Genomic DNA, 20,835 nt, shown 5'->3' on the forward strand with positions numbered 1-20,835 from the left:
TTTGTATATATGTATACTCCCTTAGTCCTTTTGCGACCGTCCTGCCCAAAAAATTTTCTTCATAAAATAGATAGTATCCTGTTATTCTATGGATATGGCAGGACTTAAAAATTCATCGCAACTCCCAATTTTTTTATTCATGGAAAATCTAATTTTCACAGAAAAATGTCACAGGAAACCCGTGGATTTTTTCACAAATTGTAAGTACCTTCTCTAACCTTCCAGTATTGCAAAGGGCAGGACTTAGAAAATCGTGGTTGAACTTCTGTTAATATCTCCCGGTTTATATGTAAGTTGTTACAAGAAGAATACAAAAAAGAATGTTATTTTTAATCGAAATTCTTGTTATCCGAAACGGCCTTCCCCCCCCCCCCCCAATTATTTCGATTAACGAAGGTTTTACTGTACCAGTAATATCCATAAAAGGAAGCTAGGATTTGCGATACATTCCCACATCTTGGAGAAGAGCAGTGGTGGCATTTATCCCTAAACCAGGAAAAACAGATTACACATTAGCAAAATCATATAGGCCATGGGCCAATAAGTCGGACTTCATTCATGTTGAAAATCACGAAAAAAATAAAATTCCTTTATGTAAAAGGTAGGTATATTTAAAATCCCTAGAAAAGGGGTTACATCATAGAACGTTTTAGGAATCAGTATTCCATCATCAGTGTTATCACAGGTAACCTGTTTTAAGCCACCAAGATATACGGGTAGAAACCATGGAGTTATTTTAAAGTTATAAAGAGTTTACATTATATTACGAAAATTTAAGGGATGTTAAAAATATTCCTAAATTGACTTCCGGCATCAAATGACTGCAACCATGTTGGTTGTAATGTTCAGAGGCTAGACCTCACATAGCGGAGTTTAAACGACAACTTAAGTTACTGTACTGGCAATTCTTATATTTGCACGAATCTGCCGCACTATAATTGATTTTTTAAATATTGCAGGCTTCTTCAATAGTTCAAACCTTGGTTGTCACCTCCTTTCTATGAACCTTGGGTTGTCACAATCAGCTGTTCTTTCTCTATACAGTTGACTATCTTTGTTTGATTTAAACGGTTTCAAAGTATTAAGTTATGTTGATTTATTTCTTGTTCTGTGAGTGTGCGTGTTTTTCAAGCCATCAACCCAAGCGGTAAATTCAGTTTACCTACTGTTACTATTCTAATAAATTTCTTTTATGAAAACCTATTCAAGTGACTTAAAATGTTATTTAAGTTTAATTATTCACAAGTTTTAGGCACTAATACTTTCTGGTTTATTTGCAATATACTTTTATAAAACGTATCTTCCAGTACCCATTGGGCAGCATATGTGTGAAGTGTGAGGGGGGCGGAAATAATTTTAAATATGATTTTTGTTTAATTGGGCCCTAAAACAATAAAATGCTAAAAGGAAATTATCATGGGTTGCGGATTTCTTACTTTGGGCAAAAGAGGGTTATAACTGTATAAAAAAAAATTACCATTGGTATATTATATTTTTATTATAATATAAAATATGTGTTTTTCAATTTATAAAAACAAATAGGCATGTAACATATTTATTTACATAAATTTTACCAGAATTAAAACATAATGAAATTTTAACACAAAAACATATCTTCGCGATTTTTAGACATCTTTTGTTTTTGTTCTATTTGTTTTCTTAAAAACTCAAGTCCTTGTTCTATAGAATCTTGAATGTTAGGTGGATTAACAGTAACTTTTTTCGTTTTACTATGACTTGGGCCATAATAATCGTAAGTAGACGGAGGCGCTATTTCTGCTCTTCTTTTGTTTACATGTTCATTCTTATTTTTTCTATAATTATCTAGGAGTGTGTCTTCTTGACTATAATCGCAATAAGGATTTGAGTTGCTCATAACTGTTTTGTAATCTCGTAGAAGGTCATCCTCACCATCTGAATCAACTTCGTTCTCAATGTGAATTTTAAAAGCCTTTTCATAGTCCTGATAAACAGCACCATAGTTTACAGTATCTGAAGTAACTGAAGCTTCCACTATATCATCAGTTACAGTTACAGTTTCCTGAATGAGTATTTGGTCCGTTTTTTGTTTCATTTTACCTCTTGATTTAATATTTGATTTCTTTTTAGTTGAAAATTTCAAAGAGTTGCCTTCTGCTGAGGATTGTTCCATAGATTCAGTATCTTCAGCCCTGAAATAAACAACAACAGGTATTAATGTAACGGTACATTCCATGTCAAATCACTCAGGCAAAAAATTTTGGATCTCCGATGTTTCTAAAAATTTGTATATAGCTTCTGCTGGACGTAAAAATAAGATATTTAGGTCGAAAAATCTTCTTCTTTTTTTCTAAAAATGTTATTTTATGCGATTTTACAGTGATTTGTGTTTAATTAAACAAATTTGCATTTTCTATCGTAAAGTATCAATGAAAAACATAATATTTTAATAGAAGAGACTCAAAAATGTCATTATATGGCATTATAATAAGTTATTTTGATTCAAAACAAGTTTTTGATCAAATTTTATAGTGTAGAAAACGTTAAAATATTTAACAATAAAAATTTACAATACGTTTTTACATTTTCCTCCATTCCCAAAATACATCATCATCGATTTGTCTGAAAATTTGCCCTCAGATAACCAAAACATAGGACTTTAAGTGGTTAGGATTTGAATTATGTATATTACAATACCAAAAAAGTTACATGCAGTAATATCAGAGTCAAAAGTATATTAGTCTAGTCGGGATAGCATTTGACCTTGCATGCCGAGCTGCCAAAAATTTTATTTTTCTAATCTTTATGGGAGTCAATAGTAGCCTAAATTTAAAATCACGAATGAATTCCTCCGTTACGTTAGCCGCCATCTTGATTTTAAACCTGTTTTGCTCAATATATCTGTCATTTTTAACTTTTCGACAAAAATGATAGGAACTGAAATTGTTCCAAATAAATCGTATTTTCAATTATTACAATTTTTTTTAACAATTTTTGTCGTGAGGTCGATATTTTCTGAGTTAATTGTACTTACATTAGACGCCTATATTTTTGACTATGATATTGCATGTAACTATTTTAGTATTGTAATATAATTCAAATCCTTCTCACCACTTAAAGTCCTATGTTTTGTATATATGTGGGCAAATTTTCAGCCAAATCGATTATGATGTATTTTGGGAATGGAGAGAAATGTAAAAAACGGTATTTTAACGTTCTCTACACTATAAAATTTGATCAAAAACTTGTTTTGAATTAAAGTAACTTGTTATAATGACATTTTTGAGTCCCTTCTATTAAAATATTATGTTTTCCATTGATATTTTACGATAGAAAATGCAAATTTGTTTAAATAAACACCAAATCACTGTAAAATCACATAAAATAACATGTTGAGAAAAAAAAAAGAAGAAGAAGAAGATTTTTTGACCTTAAATATCTTATTTTTACGTCCCGCAGAAGCTATATACCAATTTTCGGACAAATCGGAGATCCAAAATTTTTTTTTGGTCCAAAATTGAGTGATGTGAAAAGGAATCACCCAACAATCAAAACAAATTGGATTGGAAAGACAATATTATCACTTTAGAAATATGTCATAGTAGTGCAGTCATTGAAGGCGGATATGAGCTATTACCTCCGATTTCGTTGAACCTCCATCGATTTTCATGAAAATTGGTGAGTGGTTAGAGGATGGAGTTATTTTTAATAAAATAATTTTCACCCTCGAGAAGGTTGGGCATCCTCCTCGCAAGTTGGCACCATGTCACTTTTGTTTCTTGAGGTAGCCTCTGACTATTCACCAATTTTCATGAAAATCGATGAAGGTTCAACGAAATTGGAGCTGAAAATCTTCGTGACTGCTCTATGGAAAATTACCAACCAGTTGTACCAACACTGATGATGCTAAGAAAAATGACACCAAAAGCGAAAAGATTAGCAAGGATACAAAACTATTTTAAATATGACGAAACCTAGCAGAGAAAGAAAATGGAAACACGGAAGAATATAGAAAACTAGATAAAAGAGTTTCAGCAGAAATTAAAAATTAAGTTAAAAATCGATCTAAATCGCCTTGAGGCTTTCGAAATGTGGTGCTATAGAAGAATTTTAAAAGTTTCTTGGGTGGAGAATATTCGAAACTCCACATTACTATAACATCTCATAGGCTATTGATTATATGTATTTTAGAAAGGAACTACAACGTTAACGGGGTTTTATTATTTCATATAGTCAATGGACCTCTAAATATGAAAAAACCGCGAAATGCTACCATTTTAAGGGGTGCGTTTTTGAGAAAGGGGTGAATCAGTCCCTAGACACAGGGCGAATTAGGGTGAGTTCTATGCACTTTTGGTACAAACACGTTTACAGGAAAATTGTTCCAGGTTATATTTACTATCGAAATAACACATTTTAAAGTCAAAAATAATAACAAGAATAATAAAGAATAACAAGAAAAAAACACGAAAGATAGCAATTTTGTTTTTTGCCCCATAACTTTTTTCCACGGGGATATAGGTATAGGCATTGCTCCACAGAAAAAAACTGCCATCCTTCCTCTTTAAAATGACGTTTGGTAGAAGTCTCTATGATGATTTTTCAAAGTTCGCCACTCACAGCGATTTTGAGCCAATTTCCTGGTTACTTCGCAAACATTGTTCTTTTTTCTACTCAGCTTTAGGTACATGCAATATTACATTTAGTAGGAAGAGAAGTCAATTAACTTTAAAATGGTCTATTACAGAAGGCTGTATGACTATTTTTAAGCAAAATATGGTTTTTTAAAATCTTATACTTTTAATGATTTTTAACATATTTTACGATTATTTTTAAATTTCTCATTATAACTTTTTTTTATTGTATATTTAGGTATACAGCGTGTCTACTTAAGTTGGAAACATATGGGAAACTTTTTTGTTATTCATTTTACGAAAAAAAGTTATTCTTTATAAAAAGTTCTGCATGCTCTATAACCTAAGATTCAATCATCAGATATCAATTTTCGTCAATATTATACGAGGTATGTCAAAAAATATGAACTTCGTTCAAGAGTAAAGTACCTTTATTTCTCTCAATATCGAAAATTCTTATTATGAAAAGTTGTTTGGAAATAAAAACTAAGATCAAATATGCAATTACATGCTTCTAATTGGAAAAAAATATTTTCCAAATTTTTCTCAAATTTATTGATACTAACTTCGTTTTCATTTATTACACATACGATAACTCTTTTATTATTACTTTTACGAAAAAAAGGTATTCTTTATAAAAAGCTCTGTATGTCCTAAGACCGAAGATGCAATCATCAGATATCACATTTTATTAATTTTATACGAGGTATGTCAAAAAATATGAATTTCACTCAAGGGTAAAGTACCTTTATTTTTCACAATATTGAAAACGGTTATTAAAAAAGTTGTTTAGAATTAAAAAATATGTTTCAATATGCAATTATATCCTTCTAATTGAAATATTGGGAAATATAAAGATACTATAATCTTGAGCGAATTTCATATTTTTTGACACACCTCGTATAAAATTAATAAAAGTTGATATATCATGGTTGTGTCTCAGATTTTAGACCATGCAAAGCTTTTTATGAAGAATAACTTTTTTTCGTAAAATGAATAATAAACGAGTTATCATATTTGTAAGAATTAAAAACGATGTTGGGTATCCATAAATTTGAGAAATTTTTTTTATTTTCAATTAGAAGCATGTAATTGCTTGTTTGATCTTAGTTTTTAATTCCAAACAACTTTTTATCATAAGAATTTTCGATATTGAGAGAAATAAAGGTACTTTACCCTTGACCGAAATTCATATTTTTTGACATACCTCGTATAATATTGAGAAAATTTGATATCTGATGATTAAATCTTAGGTTTTGGGGCATGCAGAACTTTTTATAAAGAATAACTTTTTTTCGTAAAATTAATAATAAAAAAGTTTCCCATATGTTTCCAACTTAAGTAGACACGCTGTATACATTGCGCAATAAAAAAAGTTTATTTTCTTTAATTCAAAATGGTGTATTATAAAAAGTTCTAAAACTGTCTTTAAACAAGATATGCTTTTTCAAAATGTGACATATAGGTACACATGCAATAAGTCCCACTAAGTTGGAACCATTTACCCCGTGTGGGATGCGGGCCGCCCAAGTAGAATTCACCCACAGTATCTCCTGACTTGATCGTAGAAGGCGACTAATAGGAGCAGCATTCCGCTGTCCTCTTCCTTGAAATCCTGTCGACACCTAACCCTCAACGACCAAACCCCGATACCCACCTCCAACTCACCCCGCGTGAGATTGGAGTCCTTTTGCCCGTGGGTGAATGGCAAGGGCCGTCTGGACGTGGGGGAAGCGAGGCATGTATATGTCGCGCAACCTATCAAACTGCGTTCAGAACGTCCAAACCAGACACGCACTCCTATAATAAACACGCACTCGCACGAAGGAAATGTCGTTGCCACCTCCAGGACCACTACCCCCTGAGGCTTGTCTGGAAGCTACAGTCGGCAGCCCCGGCACCAGACTCGGGTGCGGAAGGCCAATAACCTACCCATCTTAAATTTTATATTATTACTGAAACTTTAGTAGAAACAAACCGGACGGATCAAATGTTGACGACTTTGGCATCACCGAAATGAGGTGAAGGCCCTAGCGCAAAATAGAACCCGATGGCGCGTTTTCACTGAAGCTCTATGCTCCACTTAGGAGTTCAAGAACATTATATATATATATATATATATATATATATATATATATATATATATATATATATATATATATATATATATATATATATATATATATATATATATATATATATATATATATATATATATATATATATATATATAAGTTGGAACCATATGGAAAACTGTTTTATTATTAACTTTATGAAAAAAATTATTCTTTATAAAATGCTCTGCATAGCCTAAAACGTAAGATGCAATCATCAGATATCAAATTTTATCAATAGTATACGAGGTATATTAAAAAATATAAATTTCGCTCAAGAGTAAAGTAACCTTATATTTCACAATATGGAGAAGTGTTGTTAAGAAAAGTTATTTGGAATTAAAATGTATGTTATGATATGCAATTATATTCTTCTAATTGAAAAAATTTAAAATTTTTCTCAAATTACGGATACCCTTGGATGTCCTACGGATATCTTGTTTAAAAATAGTCCTAGAATTTTTTGCAATACACCATTTTAAAGTATATAAAATAAGCTTTTTTTTATTCTACAATGTATGCACCTAAATGTACAAGAAAAAAAGTCATAATTAGAAAGTTAAAAAATAATCATAAAAACTATCAAAAATCATTAAAAGTATAAAACCTTGAAAAAGCATAACTTGCTTAAAACTAGTCGTAGAACCCTATACAATAGACCATTTTAAAGGTAATTGATAAATGTACCATTGCATATACGTAGAGTTGCGTAGAAAAAAGGTACAGAACAATGTTTGTGAAATAATGCGGAATATGGCCCAAAAATGCTGTGAGCGGCGAACTTTGAAAAATCCTATTTCAGAAACTGAGACTTCTACCCAAAGTCATTTTAAAGATGAAGGACGGAAATTATTTTTCCACCTACCTCTACCGAAAGTATACTTTTCCGGACCTGATTGTAGGGAGCAAAGTTGTACTTTTCCTCCCTAGGGAGGAAAAGTAAAAGTGACGTCATGGTATTTCATTGATGAAATATAACTTATTGACGCCCTGTACAATATCTATTTTCTATTACGTAAGTATCTATACATTTTAACGTTTATTTAAAAACACTCTGTATTTTGCAGAATGGTAAAAAACAGTAAATTGTTATTCTGATTTAACAATGTTTACATTAATAATTGGACTTATATTTGACAGTTGACAGTTATATTGTACCTACTTGTTAGTTTTAGTTCTAATAAATTTTGTTGGTTAGTTACATAAATAAATTAAGTAAAAATGAAAAAATGACTTGTTATTTGTGGAAGGTGGAAAAACCATATATATAACATGGGAGTAAAGTGCCTTTTCCTCCCTTGAATGATTATTGCCCTCCGCTACGCGTCGGGCAGTAAACTTCATTCTCGGGAGGAAAAGTAGCACTTTCCTCCCTTGTTATACAAATAGCTATTTCGCTGAAGCAATGCCTATAACTATATCCCTGTGGAAAAACGTTATGAGGCAAAAAAGAAAATTGCTTTCTTTCGTGTTTTTTTCTTGCTTTTCTTTTGAATATATTTTTGTAAAAAAATATATTTTTGACTTCAAAATGTAATAATTCGCTAGTAAAGGGCCTAGCCGGGTAAGATGATGAAAAGTGCCCCCAAGTCGATTCGAATTCCATATAGGTCAACGTTTAGCATATATAGTGAAACTAACTTTCTAAAATTTTTAGCCCCCTAGGTGGTCATGTGACCCATCTAGAGCCTAATTAGGCTTTTTATGTTTTTATTTTTTATCTCAGCCGCATCGAGAACTAGAGAAAAACTTTAAATAAAAAAGTTGTAAGATTTAAAAAGTTCTGTCCGAAAATTTTTTTTTAATTTTTGGCGGGAAATTTAAATTTTAGAACGATTTTAAAATTTTAAATGAGTATAAAAAATAACTAAGACATTCGTTTTGACGAAAAAAAAATATATAACGTGTATTTTTGCATAATATTTCACCCTGAATTTTTTCAAATTTTTAAAATTGGTAACATCGTCACTAGAATAGGTAAAAAACTGAAAAATAATTGGTGTTTGCTTAATAAAAATTTTTTGTAATGCCATCAATTTTCAAGATACAGGGCGTTGAAGAAAACAAAATTTTACACATTTTTTACTATTTTGCCGAAATTACTGGCAATATTGTAATACAATTTGGCGAGTTTTAAGAAGTAGTTGTGCATTTTTTGACATACAATTAAGAATTTTATATTTATCATTGGCGCGCAAAGGGGTAATGGTCTGAACTTTTTAAAGAAAAAAGATAGTACGCCACTGACATATTTCAAATTAACAATCGTTTTTGAATTCCTCGTTCAATTTCTGACAAAAAATCTATCTTCCTATTTTTTTATACGACGCGCCATTTTTATTCAAAAAATAAAACATCTTAACCCTTACAAAGTATTCGAACTTCCATGAAATAAAATACTACTATTCTGCCATGCTTAGCAAAAACGTCGTATCTGCAGAGACATCACATTCGAGTAAAATCGATTTTAGTTTAGGAATTCGTATACATTTACACAGGATACGGCATAAGACGCGGTGTGTTTAATGTGTTTTGGCTTAACTTACGTCATTTTTAGTAAGCAAATAAGATACAGTTGAGTCCCTGAATCTTTACCCGTGCGTCATCATTTAAAGCATACGAAATAAGTCGATGATAAGTCGGAAATTGAAATTTACTAAACGCAACAGCACGTGACAGTAAGTGACTTGTTGTTGCGTTTAGTAAATTTCAATTTCCGACTTATCATCGACTTATTTCGTATGCTTTAAATGATGACGCACGGGTAAAGATTCAGGGACTCAACTGTAGATATGCACATTTGGGTTAGAATGAAGTAAAAATTTCATTTTTTCAGATTTTTGCAGATACGGCGTTTTCGCTAAGCACGGCAGTATTATATTAGTAGTTTCTACATCTAAGTATATAAACTCGTACATCCATTATAAAAACTAATTCGAATACTTTGGAAGCGTTAAGATATTTTATTTTTTGCAGCAAAACGGCGCCTCGTATGAAAAAATGAGAAGATAGTTTTTTTATCGCAAATTGAACGTGGAATTCAAAAATGATTGTTAATTTGAAATATGTCAGTGGCGTACTATCTTTTTTTCTTTGAAAAATTCAGACCATTACCCCTAAGCGCGTCAATGAAGAATATCAAATCCTTAATTGTATGTCAAAACATGCAAAATAACTACCTTTTAAAACCCGCCAAGTTATATTACAATGTTGCCAGTAGTTTCGGCAAAATCGTAAAAAATGTGTAAAATTTTGTTTTCTTCAACGCCCTGTATCTTGAAAATGGATGGCGTTACAAAAAATTTTTATTTAGCAAACCCCAATTATTTTTCAGTTTTTTACCTACTCCAGTAACGGTGTTACCTTTTTTGAAAAATATGTATAAAATTGTATCAAAAAACGAAAAAAAAAATGAAAAAATGCGGTTTTTTATTTTTAAAGGTGCGTTTCACCAATTTTAAAATTTTTAAAAATTCAGGGTGAAACATTATGCAAAAATACACGTTATATATTTTTTTCGTGAAAACGAATGTCTTAGTTATTTTTTTACACTCATTTAAAATTTTAAAATCGTTCTAAAATTTAAATTTCCCGCTAAAAATTAAAAAAAAAATTTTCGGACCGAACTTTTTCAAGTTTACAACTTTTTTATTTAAAGTTTTTCGCTAGTTCTCGATGCGGCTGAGATAAAAAATAAAAACATTAAAACCCTAATTAGGCTTTAGGTGGGTCACATGACCACCTAGGGGGCTAAAAATTTCAGAAAGTTAGTTTCACTATATATGCTAAACGGTGACTTATATGGAATTCGAATCGAGGTGGGGGCACTTTTCATCATCTTACCCGGCTAGGCCCTTTAACCTGGAACAATTTTCCTGTAGCCTAGGGACTAATTCACCCCCTTCTCAAAAACGCACCCATTTAAATGGTAGCACTCCGCGATTTTAAAACCCCGTTAACGTTGTAGTTATTGAGCATTCGCCGATGACGTCGTCATATTGGCAATGAGAAACAACTACAAAGAAATATAGAAATATGGAATGAAACACTAAAAAAAATGGAATGACAAAATAAAAATAAAACAAAAGTTATGGTCATGGGGGAAAAGGAAAAAGAAAAGATAAACATAAAAATAGAAAAAGTAAATATATAACAAGCACGAACATCCCAATACTTAGGAGTAGAATTAGAAGACAACAGAAGACAGGAAACAGAAATTAATAATATGAACCATGAACCTATACCATGCAATGAGCAATAAATTCATGAACCTAAACCAAAAAACCATGAACCTATATATACCATGCAATGAGCAATACATTCATAAATAAAAAAGAAATAACACGAAAAAACAAAATTAATGTCTTCAAGTCAATATATAGACCTGTACTAATTAACCTTTGGTTGCGAGTCATGGGTACTAACAGAACGACAAAAGAATAAAATACAGGCAGTAGAAATGAAATACCTTAGACGAGTTCGAGGAGTTACCAAAAGAGATACACTACGGAACACTCAAATAAGAGAAGATTTGGAAATAAAGTCAACGTTAGAATTTATAGAGAGAAGGCAACCCAATTGGTGGGGTCATCTTCAGAGAATGGATCATACAAAACCGGTGAAAGAAATTTGGCAGGCAACAACGCAAACAAGAAACGTAGACCACGACAAACATGGGATAGAACACTAGGCAAAATATTCGAGAAAAGGGGAACAACGTGGATAGAAGCAAGGACGCTGGCTAGAAATAAGAAGGAATGGGTCAAATTTGTACATATGTAATATAAATGTATAGCAGTTATTAGTTAAATATAAGATTAAGTTGTTTTTGTATTGTATTATAATGTAACATAATATAGTGTATTGTCGCCTTACACCACTATGTGGTATGGGCCATTCCACGAACATACGCCTGTTTTGGATTGCTTCGACAACGAATATTTTACTGTGCAACATAAGAAGTACGAAAGTAAATGGCGCTAATAATTATTCCAATAAACAACAATGTAATTTGAAATTTACTTTCGTTCTTCTTATTTTGCACAGTAAAATATTCGTTGTCGAAGTAATCCAAAACAGGCGTATGTTCATGGAATAGGGTATAAAAAGGTTTTTTGAAAACATATATATTTTGAACATAATGAATAGCCTATCAGCAAGAAGAGAAAGCTAGGGTATTTCAGACATGTAGAGGTCCCAAATATAAATTGTTATAAAACATTCTTCTTCTTCTTCTACAGCACTACAGCCCAAATTGAGCCTTGGCCTCCTTTATTTTTTGCCTTTCCAAAATATTATGCAAGGGAAAATAGCAGACAAACGCAGTCCAGGACGAAGAACATCATGGTTGAAGAACTTGCGAGATTGGTATTTTGTTGATACAAGCATGCTATTTAGTATGGCAGTGAATAAAATTAAGATAGCTATGATGACAACCAACGTTCTGAAAAGACATGGTACATAAAGAAGAAATCGATAAGAAAAGATACAATACAATACGAAACAACAAGACAAATCCGCGGACACAGTTTTAGATTTTCATTTTATTCTTAACTCTTCAGAATATAGTTTTACCTGAAGTTTTTCCTGTAGTTTACAGGAGGAGCAAATTCTGATGGTCGTTCTTCCCGCATCTTCTCCACCCATTCTTCTTGTGTTAAAATTTGATGTTCCTTGACACCTTCTTTTCCAATATCCCAAGGCCGAATATGCCTTTTCCGAGCCTGTTCTAAAAGTTCTTCTTTTTCATCGTCCTCTTTCTTTTTGTCCAATTCTTCTTTTGCGATTTCTGGTTGAACAGGTGTTGGTATATTTGGTTCTAAAATAAAAATAAAATAATTAACTATTTTTAATGGGAAATAAGCCACAATTTTACTAGAAAAATGATTTTATTAACGTTTCGACGTCCAAATCGGATCCCGTTGTCAAAATACAAAAAATATTCATACAACGGCATCCGATCTGCACGTCGAAACGTTAATAAAATCATTTTTTTAGTGAAATTGTGGCTTATTTCCCATTAAAAACAGTTAATTACAAAAATTCCACAAGAAATTAGCTTCAGAACATTAAAAATAAAATCCACGAGGAAAAATTTCCTGTAGTTGGCTGTATACCATTACAAAAACATAAAATCCTTTATAAAAGGTATATTTGTTAAAATCCCTATACAGGGCTACATCAAAGACAGAACTAGTTTTCAATCGGTTGACCGATCATCATCAGTGCAATCCTAAAATGTGTACAACCAGATAAAATGATGCAAAGTATTTGAAATGTTGACTAAGGTTAAAAAAAAAAAAAAATTTTATAGGTTATACTCACTTAGAATCTACATGCAAGCCACCAAAGTAAAAATAACAGGGTAAAAACCCTTTACAATTGATCCGTCATCGGAACATATGACTATATAATTCACATCTTAGTCATATGTTCCGATGACGGATCAATTGTAAAGGGTTTTTACCCTGTTATTTTTACCTTGGTGGCTTGCATGTAGATTCTGAGTATAACCTATAAAATTTTTTTAACCTTAGTCAACATTTCAAATACTTTGCATCATTTTATCTGGTTGTACACATTTTAGGATTGCACTGATGATGATCGGTCAACCGATTGAAAACTAGTTCTGTCTTTGATGTAGCCCTGTATAGGGATTTTAACAAATATACCTTTTATAAAGGATTTTATGTAAAAATAAAATAGTACATGTTACGTCAGATACTTCAGATAAGTTTAGATACAGTGCTAAACAAGGCGTCCACTGTTTCCATATTTACCCGCTACTCACGCTTCCATAGTTTTATCTATCCCCTCCATAGTCACGCACTAACCGAATATACATACCTTCTTCTTCTTCTTCTTCTGGAGGTAAACCCATCCTGGCCCTTTTTCTATTTCTAGCCGCTTTTAACCGAGCTGCAAGTAGCTTCTCCCTAGTATCTTTCAGTTCTTGTGCCTTCTTTTGTTTGTCTTCAGTTTCTTTTCTCAATTTCTTTAATGCATCTTGTTGTTTGGCTCTTTCTGTTTCATCCTTGGAAAAACGATAATAACCTACACCATGTGTCCTTGCCTCTAAAAATAAAAATATTCATGTGTTTAGTTATTTTTGTTATTGAAATAAGGGAAGTTATATGGGAAGCTACGAAACTCTTAACTAAAAGAAAATACACTTCACATTAGACTTATCTCTGAGATTAATCAGATTTTAAGTCTGAAAATTAATCTCTTATAATACTATCATTTCTGTAACTCCGAAAGTCTCCTTCATTATTTGGTATTTTTAATGGAAAACACTAATTACTCATAGTATTGTATTTTTTATTCTGTGTAAAATTATGAACAAATTTTGTAGAAGTGCAAGGTATTATAATACATTTACATCGATAATACATTTCCTGTCCCAAAAAGGACCCCATACCTATATTAAAATTAAAAAACTTAAGAAAAATAGTAATTTGAGAATATAATTTAACTGGAATACAACTAAATAACTTAAATTATAGTCAGATTGTTAAAATAAAATACTAATTTTTTACCTCCAAACAGAACATCTTCATAATGAATTTCTGATTTATTACGCAGCTCTTCTTCCTCTTTTTCCCACTGTTGTCGTAGCAGTTCCCTTCTCATATCACTAGACAGCAATTCTGATTGACCTACTTCATTCTCAGCCAGTGATTCAGTACTTGATTGAACAAAGTTGTCATCATTTTCAAGATTTTGTGATGCAGGATTATCTAACTGTTGATGTTTCACTTCTACGACTTTTTTCATTTCATTATCTTTGGATTTTAGATATTCTAGATCTTTCTGCATACATTTTCGTGTTCTTCCAAAGCAGTCCACATAATCAACCCTAAAAATATACAAATAACAAGTCCATAAACAGCAAAAATGATCATCAAGAATTCAATCTTATTTGTTTTACAACATACAAACACAACAAATACAGAGAGGGGCAAAATTATGGAATTAATTGATTTTCTCTAAAATCGACGATTTGAAGATAAATCCGGAAACAGGTCGATTTTTATTTATAAATTATATTTTTTGGCGTATACATAGATGATACTATTAGTGACATCATCAGTCTGGGAGTGATGACGTAATCAATAATTTTTTTAAATGGTAATAGGGGTCGCGTGATAGCTCATTTGAAAGGTTGTTTAATTCGCTATTCAGTAATATAAACATTAACATAATTATTTATACAGGTTGGCCAAAAAAATAATTTTTGTATCAAATTAATTAACGCCATAAAAGAAGAATGTATGTAATTTATTTAACTCAAAATATATTTTACTCCTCTCAGAAAATAGAAAAAAATGTTTATTTGCAAAATAAACATTGCTTTTTGCTAAAATAAAAAAGGTTCAAACTGCCAAGAGTCCGCCAAGAGGCAAGTAGGAGGCTGTGTGACATTTAATTTAAGAAAAAAATCAATGTTCATTTTGCAAAAAAACATTTTTTTTCTATTTTCTGAGAGCAGTAAAATGTATATTGAATTAAATAAATTACATACATTTTTCTTTTTGCCCAACCTCTGTAAATAATGATGTTAGAGTTTATATTACTGAATAGAGAATTGAACAACCTTTCAAATGAGCTACAGATGGATGACATCACTAGTATGATATATTATGCTCAAAAATTATAATGTAAAAATAAAAATCGACTTGTTTCGGGATTTATCTCCAAAGTCGCCCATTCCAGACAAAATAAATTTATTCCTTAATTTTGTCCCTCACTATATAAATGAATATTCACGAAATAAATTCACGAATAAATTCACGAAAAGGATGTCAAAAAGAGATGGAGAAAGTATTTTGACAGTTTATTAAATGAAGAATTTGACAGACAGCCTGTGGAGTTAACGGAGACAGTAACAGCAATGGTTACCAGAATAACAAACGAGGAAGTGGCTCAAGCGCTTCAAAAAATAAAGAAAGGAAAAGCAGTCGGACCAGATGATATTCCTGGGGAAGTGTGGAGAGCATTGGGGGAGACAGGAATAAGGTGGCTAGCAGGTCTATTTAATAGAATTATGGAAGTTGGACAAATACCAGACGAATGGAGAAGCTGTATATTAGTACCTGTCTACAAAAACAAGGGAGACATACAACAATGTACAAACTACAGGGCTATAAAACTACTTAGCCACACCATGAAAATATGGGAGAGAGTAATTGATAGACGGATACGTGAAGAAACCGAAATATCCGATAATCAATTTTTCTTTATGCAGGGAAGATCAACAACAGATGCAATTTTCATTGTAAGTCAACTGATGGAAAAATACAGGAATAAAGAAGCCAACGCTCATATGGTATTTATTGATCTTGAGAAAGCATATGATAGAGTTCCTCGAGAGATTCTGTGGTGGGCACTCAATAAGAAAGGAGTCCCTGGCGAATATGTAAAGATTATGAGAGATTTCAGGTGAAAGTAGGATTGCACCAAGGCTCGGTGCTTAGTCCTTATTTATTCTCATTAGTTTTGGACCAGATAACAGCGAAACTACAGGGTAGCATTCCATGGTGCCTAATGTATGCTGATGATGTAGTGTTAATAGGAAATAGTGAAAGAGACTTAGAACAAAAACTGGAACAGTGGAGACAAGCTCTGGAGGAAAAAGGTTTAAAACTTAGTAGGACAAAAACAGAGTATTTTGAATGTTCATTTAAAGATGGAGTTACTACAAATAAAATGGTATCTTTGGATGGTGAAATGATTGTGAAAAGCAATAGTTTTAAGTACCAAGGATCGGTATTACAGAGTAATGGAGAAATAGATGGAGATGCATGCAGTAGAATTAGGGCTGGATGGATGAAGTGGAAAGAAGCGAGTGGTGTATTGTGTGACAGAAAAATTCCAATGAAGCTGAAGGGAAAATTCTATAAAACAGCCATAAGACCGGCTATGATGGACGGAACTGAATGTTGCAGTGAAAAAGAAAAAGGAACAACGAATGCATGTGGCGGAAATGAGAATGCTTAGATGGATGAGTGGAGTAACAAAGAAGGATAAAATCAGAAATGAGTATATTAGGGGAAGTCTAGGTGTGGCATCAATTGATGCCAAAATGAGAGAGCATAGGTTAAGATGGTTTGGTCATGTTCAACGTCGAGACGTTAGTCACCCAATACGAAGAATAGCTGAAGTGCAGATTCCTGGAAGGAGTAGGAGAGGAAGACCAAAGAAGACCTGGGGGAGACGATAAGGCAGGACATGTTGGTAAAGGGGATTAACATTGATATGACCACGATATAATTGTGTGGAGAAATGCAATTAGGGAAGCCGACCCCGCATAGGGATAAGGCAAAGAGAATGATGATGACTATATAAATGAATATACAGTGGACTCTCTATAACGAACACGGATATTACGAGGTTTCGCTTATAACGAGGTACGCTAGATGTCCCATGAAATTCCTATTGAGCTATAACACCTCTATAACGAAGCATAATTGGTTATATCGAGGAAAAATGAAATCAAAGGCACTGGAGGCTAAAGGGGGGGGGGCAAACCCCCACCAAAAAATTTTGTTTTTATTAGAAAAAGTAACCTAGGCTTAATGTTTCCAAATCTGGTTAACGACATTAATACTTTAGATAGATTTTAGAGAATTAAAACATTCAAACTTTAATTTCTCCTTAAATATAGCAGATATAAAAACTGCTAACAATTGATCAAACACTTTGATATAATAACTGAAGCGCTAAGATTTGAAATTGAGCAATGTGAAAACATGGATGCTATTGAAGCTGTTGGAATTTTGAACACTATAACAAAAGGAAACTTTGTAGTTACCCTCTTTGTCTTCCATGAAGTGTTAACTCTTACTCACATTTTAAGCCAACAACTGCAGCTCTGTGAAGCTACACTGGGAGGAGCTTCACATGTAATTAAAGCTACAATTAAATCTTTAAAAGAAAAAAGAAGTGAATCAGAATTTTCAAAAATCTGGACAAAAATAACAGATTTTCCTGAAAAGCATGACATCTCTTTGGTGAACGTTAGGAATTAAAAAAAAAAAGAGAAATGAGTGTTCTTTTGAGAGACAACGCCGTAATGTCAACAGTCGGAGCAGTGGAGGAAATCGATCAGGGAGAAGGTCAAGACGGAGTAGCAAGATTTTGGAGAACTCATGTTTACTGGAGGGTCCTTGATGCTATTACTGAAAGTTTGAATGAAAGATTCAATGAAGAATCGCTAAAGTTAGCTGAAGCTGTTGATAGACTGTTCGATAGTTTTGAAAAATCGAAAGCCTTTCTTGAACATTATGATGGGACACTCAGAGTAGACACTACTTTACTTGAAGCAGAAATGGCAGTAGCTAATAATTTACTTAAATCTAGATTATTGTCACAACCACAAAAGAATTTGATAGGAAATAAAAAGGACAAAAAGGTCAGAGGAAAGTTCGAAGAGTTGAGGGAAATAGTTAAGCAAGGAACCTTTCCTAATTTATTTGAAACAATTAAACTAGCTGTTTCTATTACCATAAGCTCAGCCTCGTGCGAAAGAAGTTTCTCTGCTATGAGGAGGATCAAGAACTGGCCGAGAACTTCAATGCTGCAAGAGAGATTCTCAAGCTTATCTTTGTTGTACATAGAGAAGACAATAAAAGAGAACAGATTCAAACCCACGAAATTGTAGAAAGGTTCGCAATGAAGAAAAGAAAATTGCACTTGATATAGACACTTTAGTTTATACTTTGACATAATAATAGTTAATATTTTTAATTCAAAATGTACTGTGACAATTTAAATAACAATAAACTTGTTCATTTTTTGTCTTCTCTTTGTACTTTCAAAATTTAAGTGTAATCCTATACAGTACTGCTAAACTAGGTATGTTTTTAATTTTAAGAAAGGTGGAATAACTTAATTAAGGTAGGACAATTATTATAGATTTTACTTTTCAAAAACAAGCATTGCTTGGTCCAGTTTTTAAGTGCTAGAATGGCGGAAAACGTGATTTCCAGGTACCTAATTATAAAAAACATTTCGGACCCCCCTTTCTGGGGGTATTCCATACCCCCCGGTATGTCCATACTAAATTAGCCCCCCAGGAAATTGTTTCTAGAGCCGCCTATGATCGAAGGATATGTTTATATGTTTTTTTACCTGTTTTTAGTGAAGTAATGGCTATAAATAAATACCCCAACTGCTTGTATATAGAAATTCCCAACATATGTGTTATTATCGAGGATAATGGGTGTCATAAACACCGCCTGCATTTAACTTCTTTCTGTTTATCTATTGACCGATATTGAATACATATTGTAGGAAAGTTACAATTTACAATGGTAAATTTACGATGGTACGAAGTTTCATTGTTCAGGTCGACCAACGACACCTAATAAACTACGTAAGGGGCATCAAAACATTTCAATATTATTGTTGTCTGATATAAGGAAGGTATGTATAAGGAAACGCTCCTGTCAGACTTCACTAGAATACAATGATTGCAATGGGCCGGACATGTGATAAGAATGGGAGAGGATAGGCTACCAAAAAGAGCACTGAATGCTAGAATGCAGGGAAAGAGACTTGTTGGAAAGCCAAGAAAGCGCTGAGAAGACACAGTAAACAGCGACGCACAAGCCCTTTTAGGAGTCTGTGTATGGAGAAGAGCAGCCACAGACACAAGCAAGGGTGGAGGCAAAAAGTAAAGGAGGCTAAGGCTTAATTTGGGCTGTAGTGCCTTAGAAGAAGATGTTGTCTGATATAACGAGATTCGCTTATGAGGTAATTAGTCCGCCATTTCAGTTCTCGTTATAGAGGGAGTCTACTGTATATTAATAGCAAAACATAATTTATAAGTAAAAAAATTATTATGATCTCTTAGTACCTACCATTTCTCACCAGGATCTGTATGCTCTTCATTATCTGATTGGTAAAAATCATTATCATCATCACTCTCTAGCTTTTTATCAGATTCTGAATCACTAGGTGGCATATCACTTACTTTATTACCATTTTCAATATTTTTCTTATCAAACCTGACCAAAAATAATTTATTTCTTTCCTTATCATTTTCCGAAACATCTCCAGATGAGAGTTTCTCATATAAAGCGGCTTTTTGTTCTAAAACTGACCTAAAATAATACATTTAAATGCTATATATAAATTATCGAGACTAGTTCACCCTAGGCTATACTCTTGTTTTAAACCAGGAGGAGTAAACACAAAATTTTGTTTTTACAAAATTTCTATGGAGACTAATGAACTCGACTAATTCGACTTGTTCAGACTTGTTTAGTCACTGAGTAACTGAGCCAGTGAGCTTAGATGCGTGATGGGAGGTGCTCCTTGCCCACAAAATATAGAATAAAATGGATCGACTGTACTAAATTACTTACTAATCTATTCTCCTAAATTACTTACAAATTTACTAGACTTAATTTTTGTTGTTCAGACACATTTGTTTCACTAATGAAATGAGAAGAAAAAATAACAAATATTTTACCTAGATTGTTTTAATAGATCTTGATCTACATCACTTTGGTCATTTCTATCCCTTGCTTCTACCCCTTTATTTTTTATTTCTAAAGGACTTTTTTTTAATGTCTTTATTTTTACATCATTCTCAACTTTGGCTTTGCTTAATTCCTGTTGTTTTCTTAATATCTCTGCTTTTAAACTTAGTAACTACAAAGAAAGAAATATTCTTAATATATTTATTATTTAGAATAAAAATTTAATGAAAATACTTACCGAAGATTTACTGATTTCATATGTACTCATAATATTTAAAATTAAAAAATCCTTGTAACAAAAACCCCACAAAAAAATCGGATTTTTATTTTTGAGGTTTATTATGCACAAAGTAAGGTTAAATAAAATGACGTTTTGAAATCAAAATAATTTTCCAGTAGTTCAAATAGACCTATGAAGTTATACCCATGACCCATATAAAATGTAAAAAGACCCTTAAAAAATATTTGGTAGAAATTTTAGTTATTATAATATGCTAATGGACATTCCGAAGCATTAATCTTTAATGTTGTTAAATCATCCATTAGATTCTAAAGCCTATTAAAAATAAAAAGATTTCAGCTTAGCTTTTAAGTGGATGGTAGACTTCATTATTTAGTCCC

General features: G+C 32.3%; 1 protein-coding gene across 1 annotated transcript; it reads right to left on the bottom strand.

Moving 5' to 3' along the window:
* Positions 1-1,539: 1,539 nt before the first annotated feature.
* Positions 1,540-20,834, bottom strand: LOC114331154 (coiled-coil domain-containing protein 174). The gene is made up of 7 exons (XM_028280636.2): positions 20,453-20,834; positions 20,205-20,386; positions 19,591-19,833; positions 14,266-14,585; positions 13,574-13,801; positions 12,302-12,545; positions 1,540-2,171 (listed from the first exon to the last, which is right to left on the bottom strand). Exons 1-7 carry the CDS (start codon positions 20,480-20,482, stop codon positions 1,598-1,600), a joined length of 1,821 nt encoding a protein of 606 aa, XP_028136437.1. The 5' UTR covers positions 20,483-20,834; the 3' UTR covers positions 1,540-1,597.
* Between the last annotated feature and the right edge of the window lies 1 nt (position 20,835).

Source organism: Diabrotica virgifera, chromosome 1, assembly GCF_917563875.1.
Source record: "Diabrotica virgifera virgifera chromosome 1, PGI_DIABVI_V3a".
Lineage (NCBI taxonomy): Eukaryota > Metazoa > Arthropoda > Insecta > Coleoptera > Chrysomelidae > Diabrotica > Diabrotica virgifera.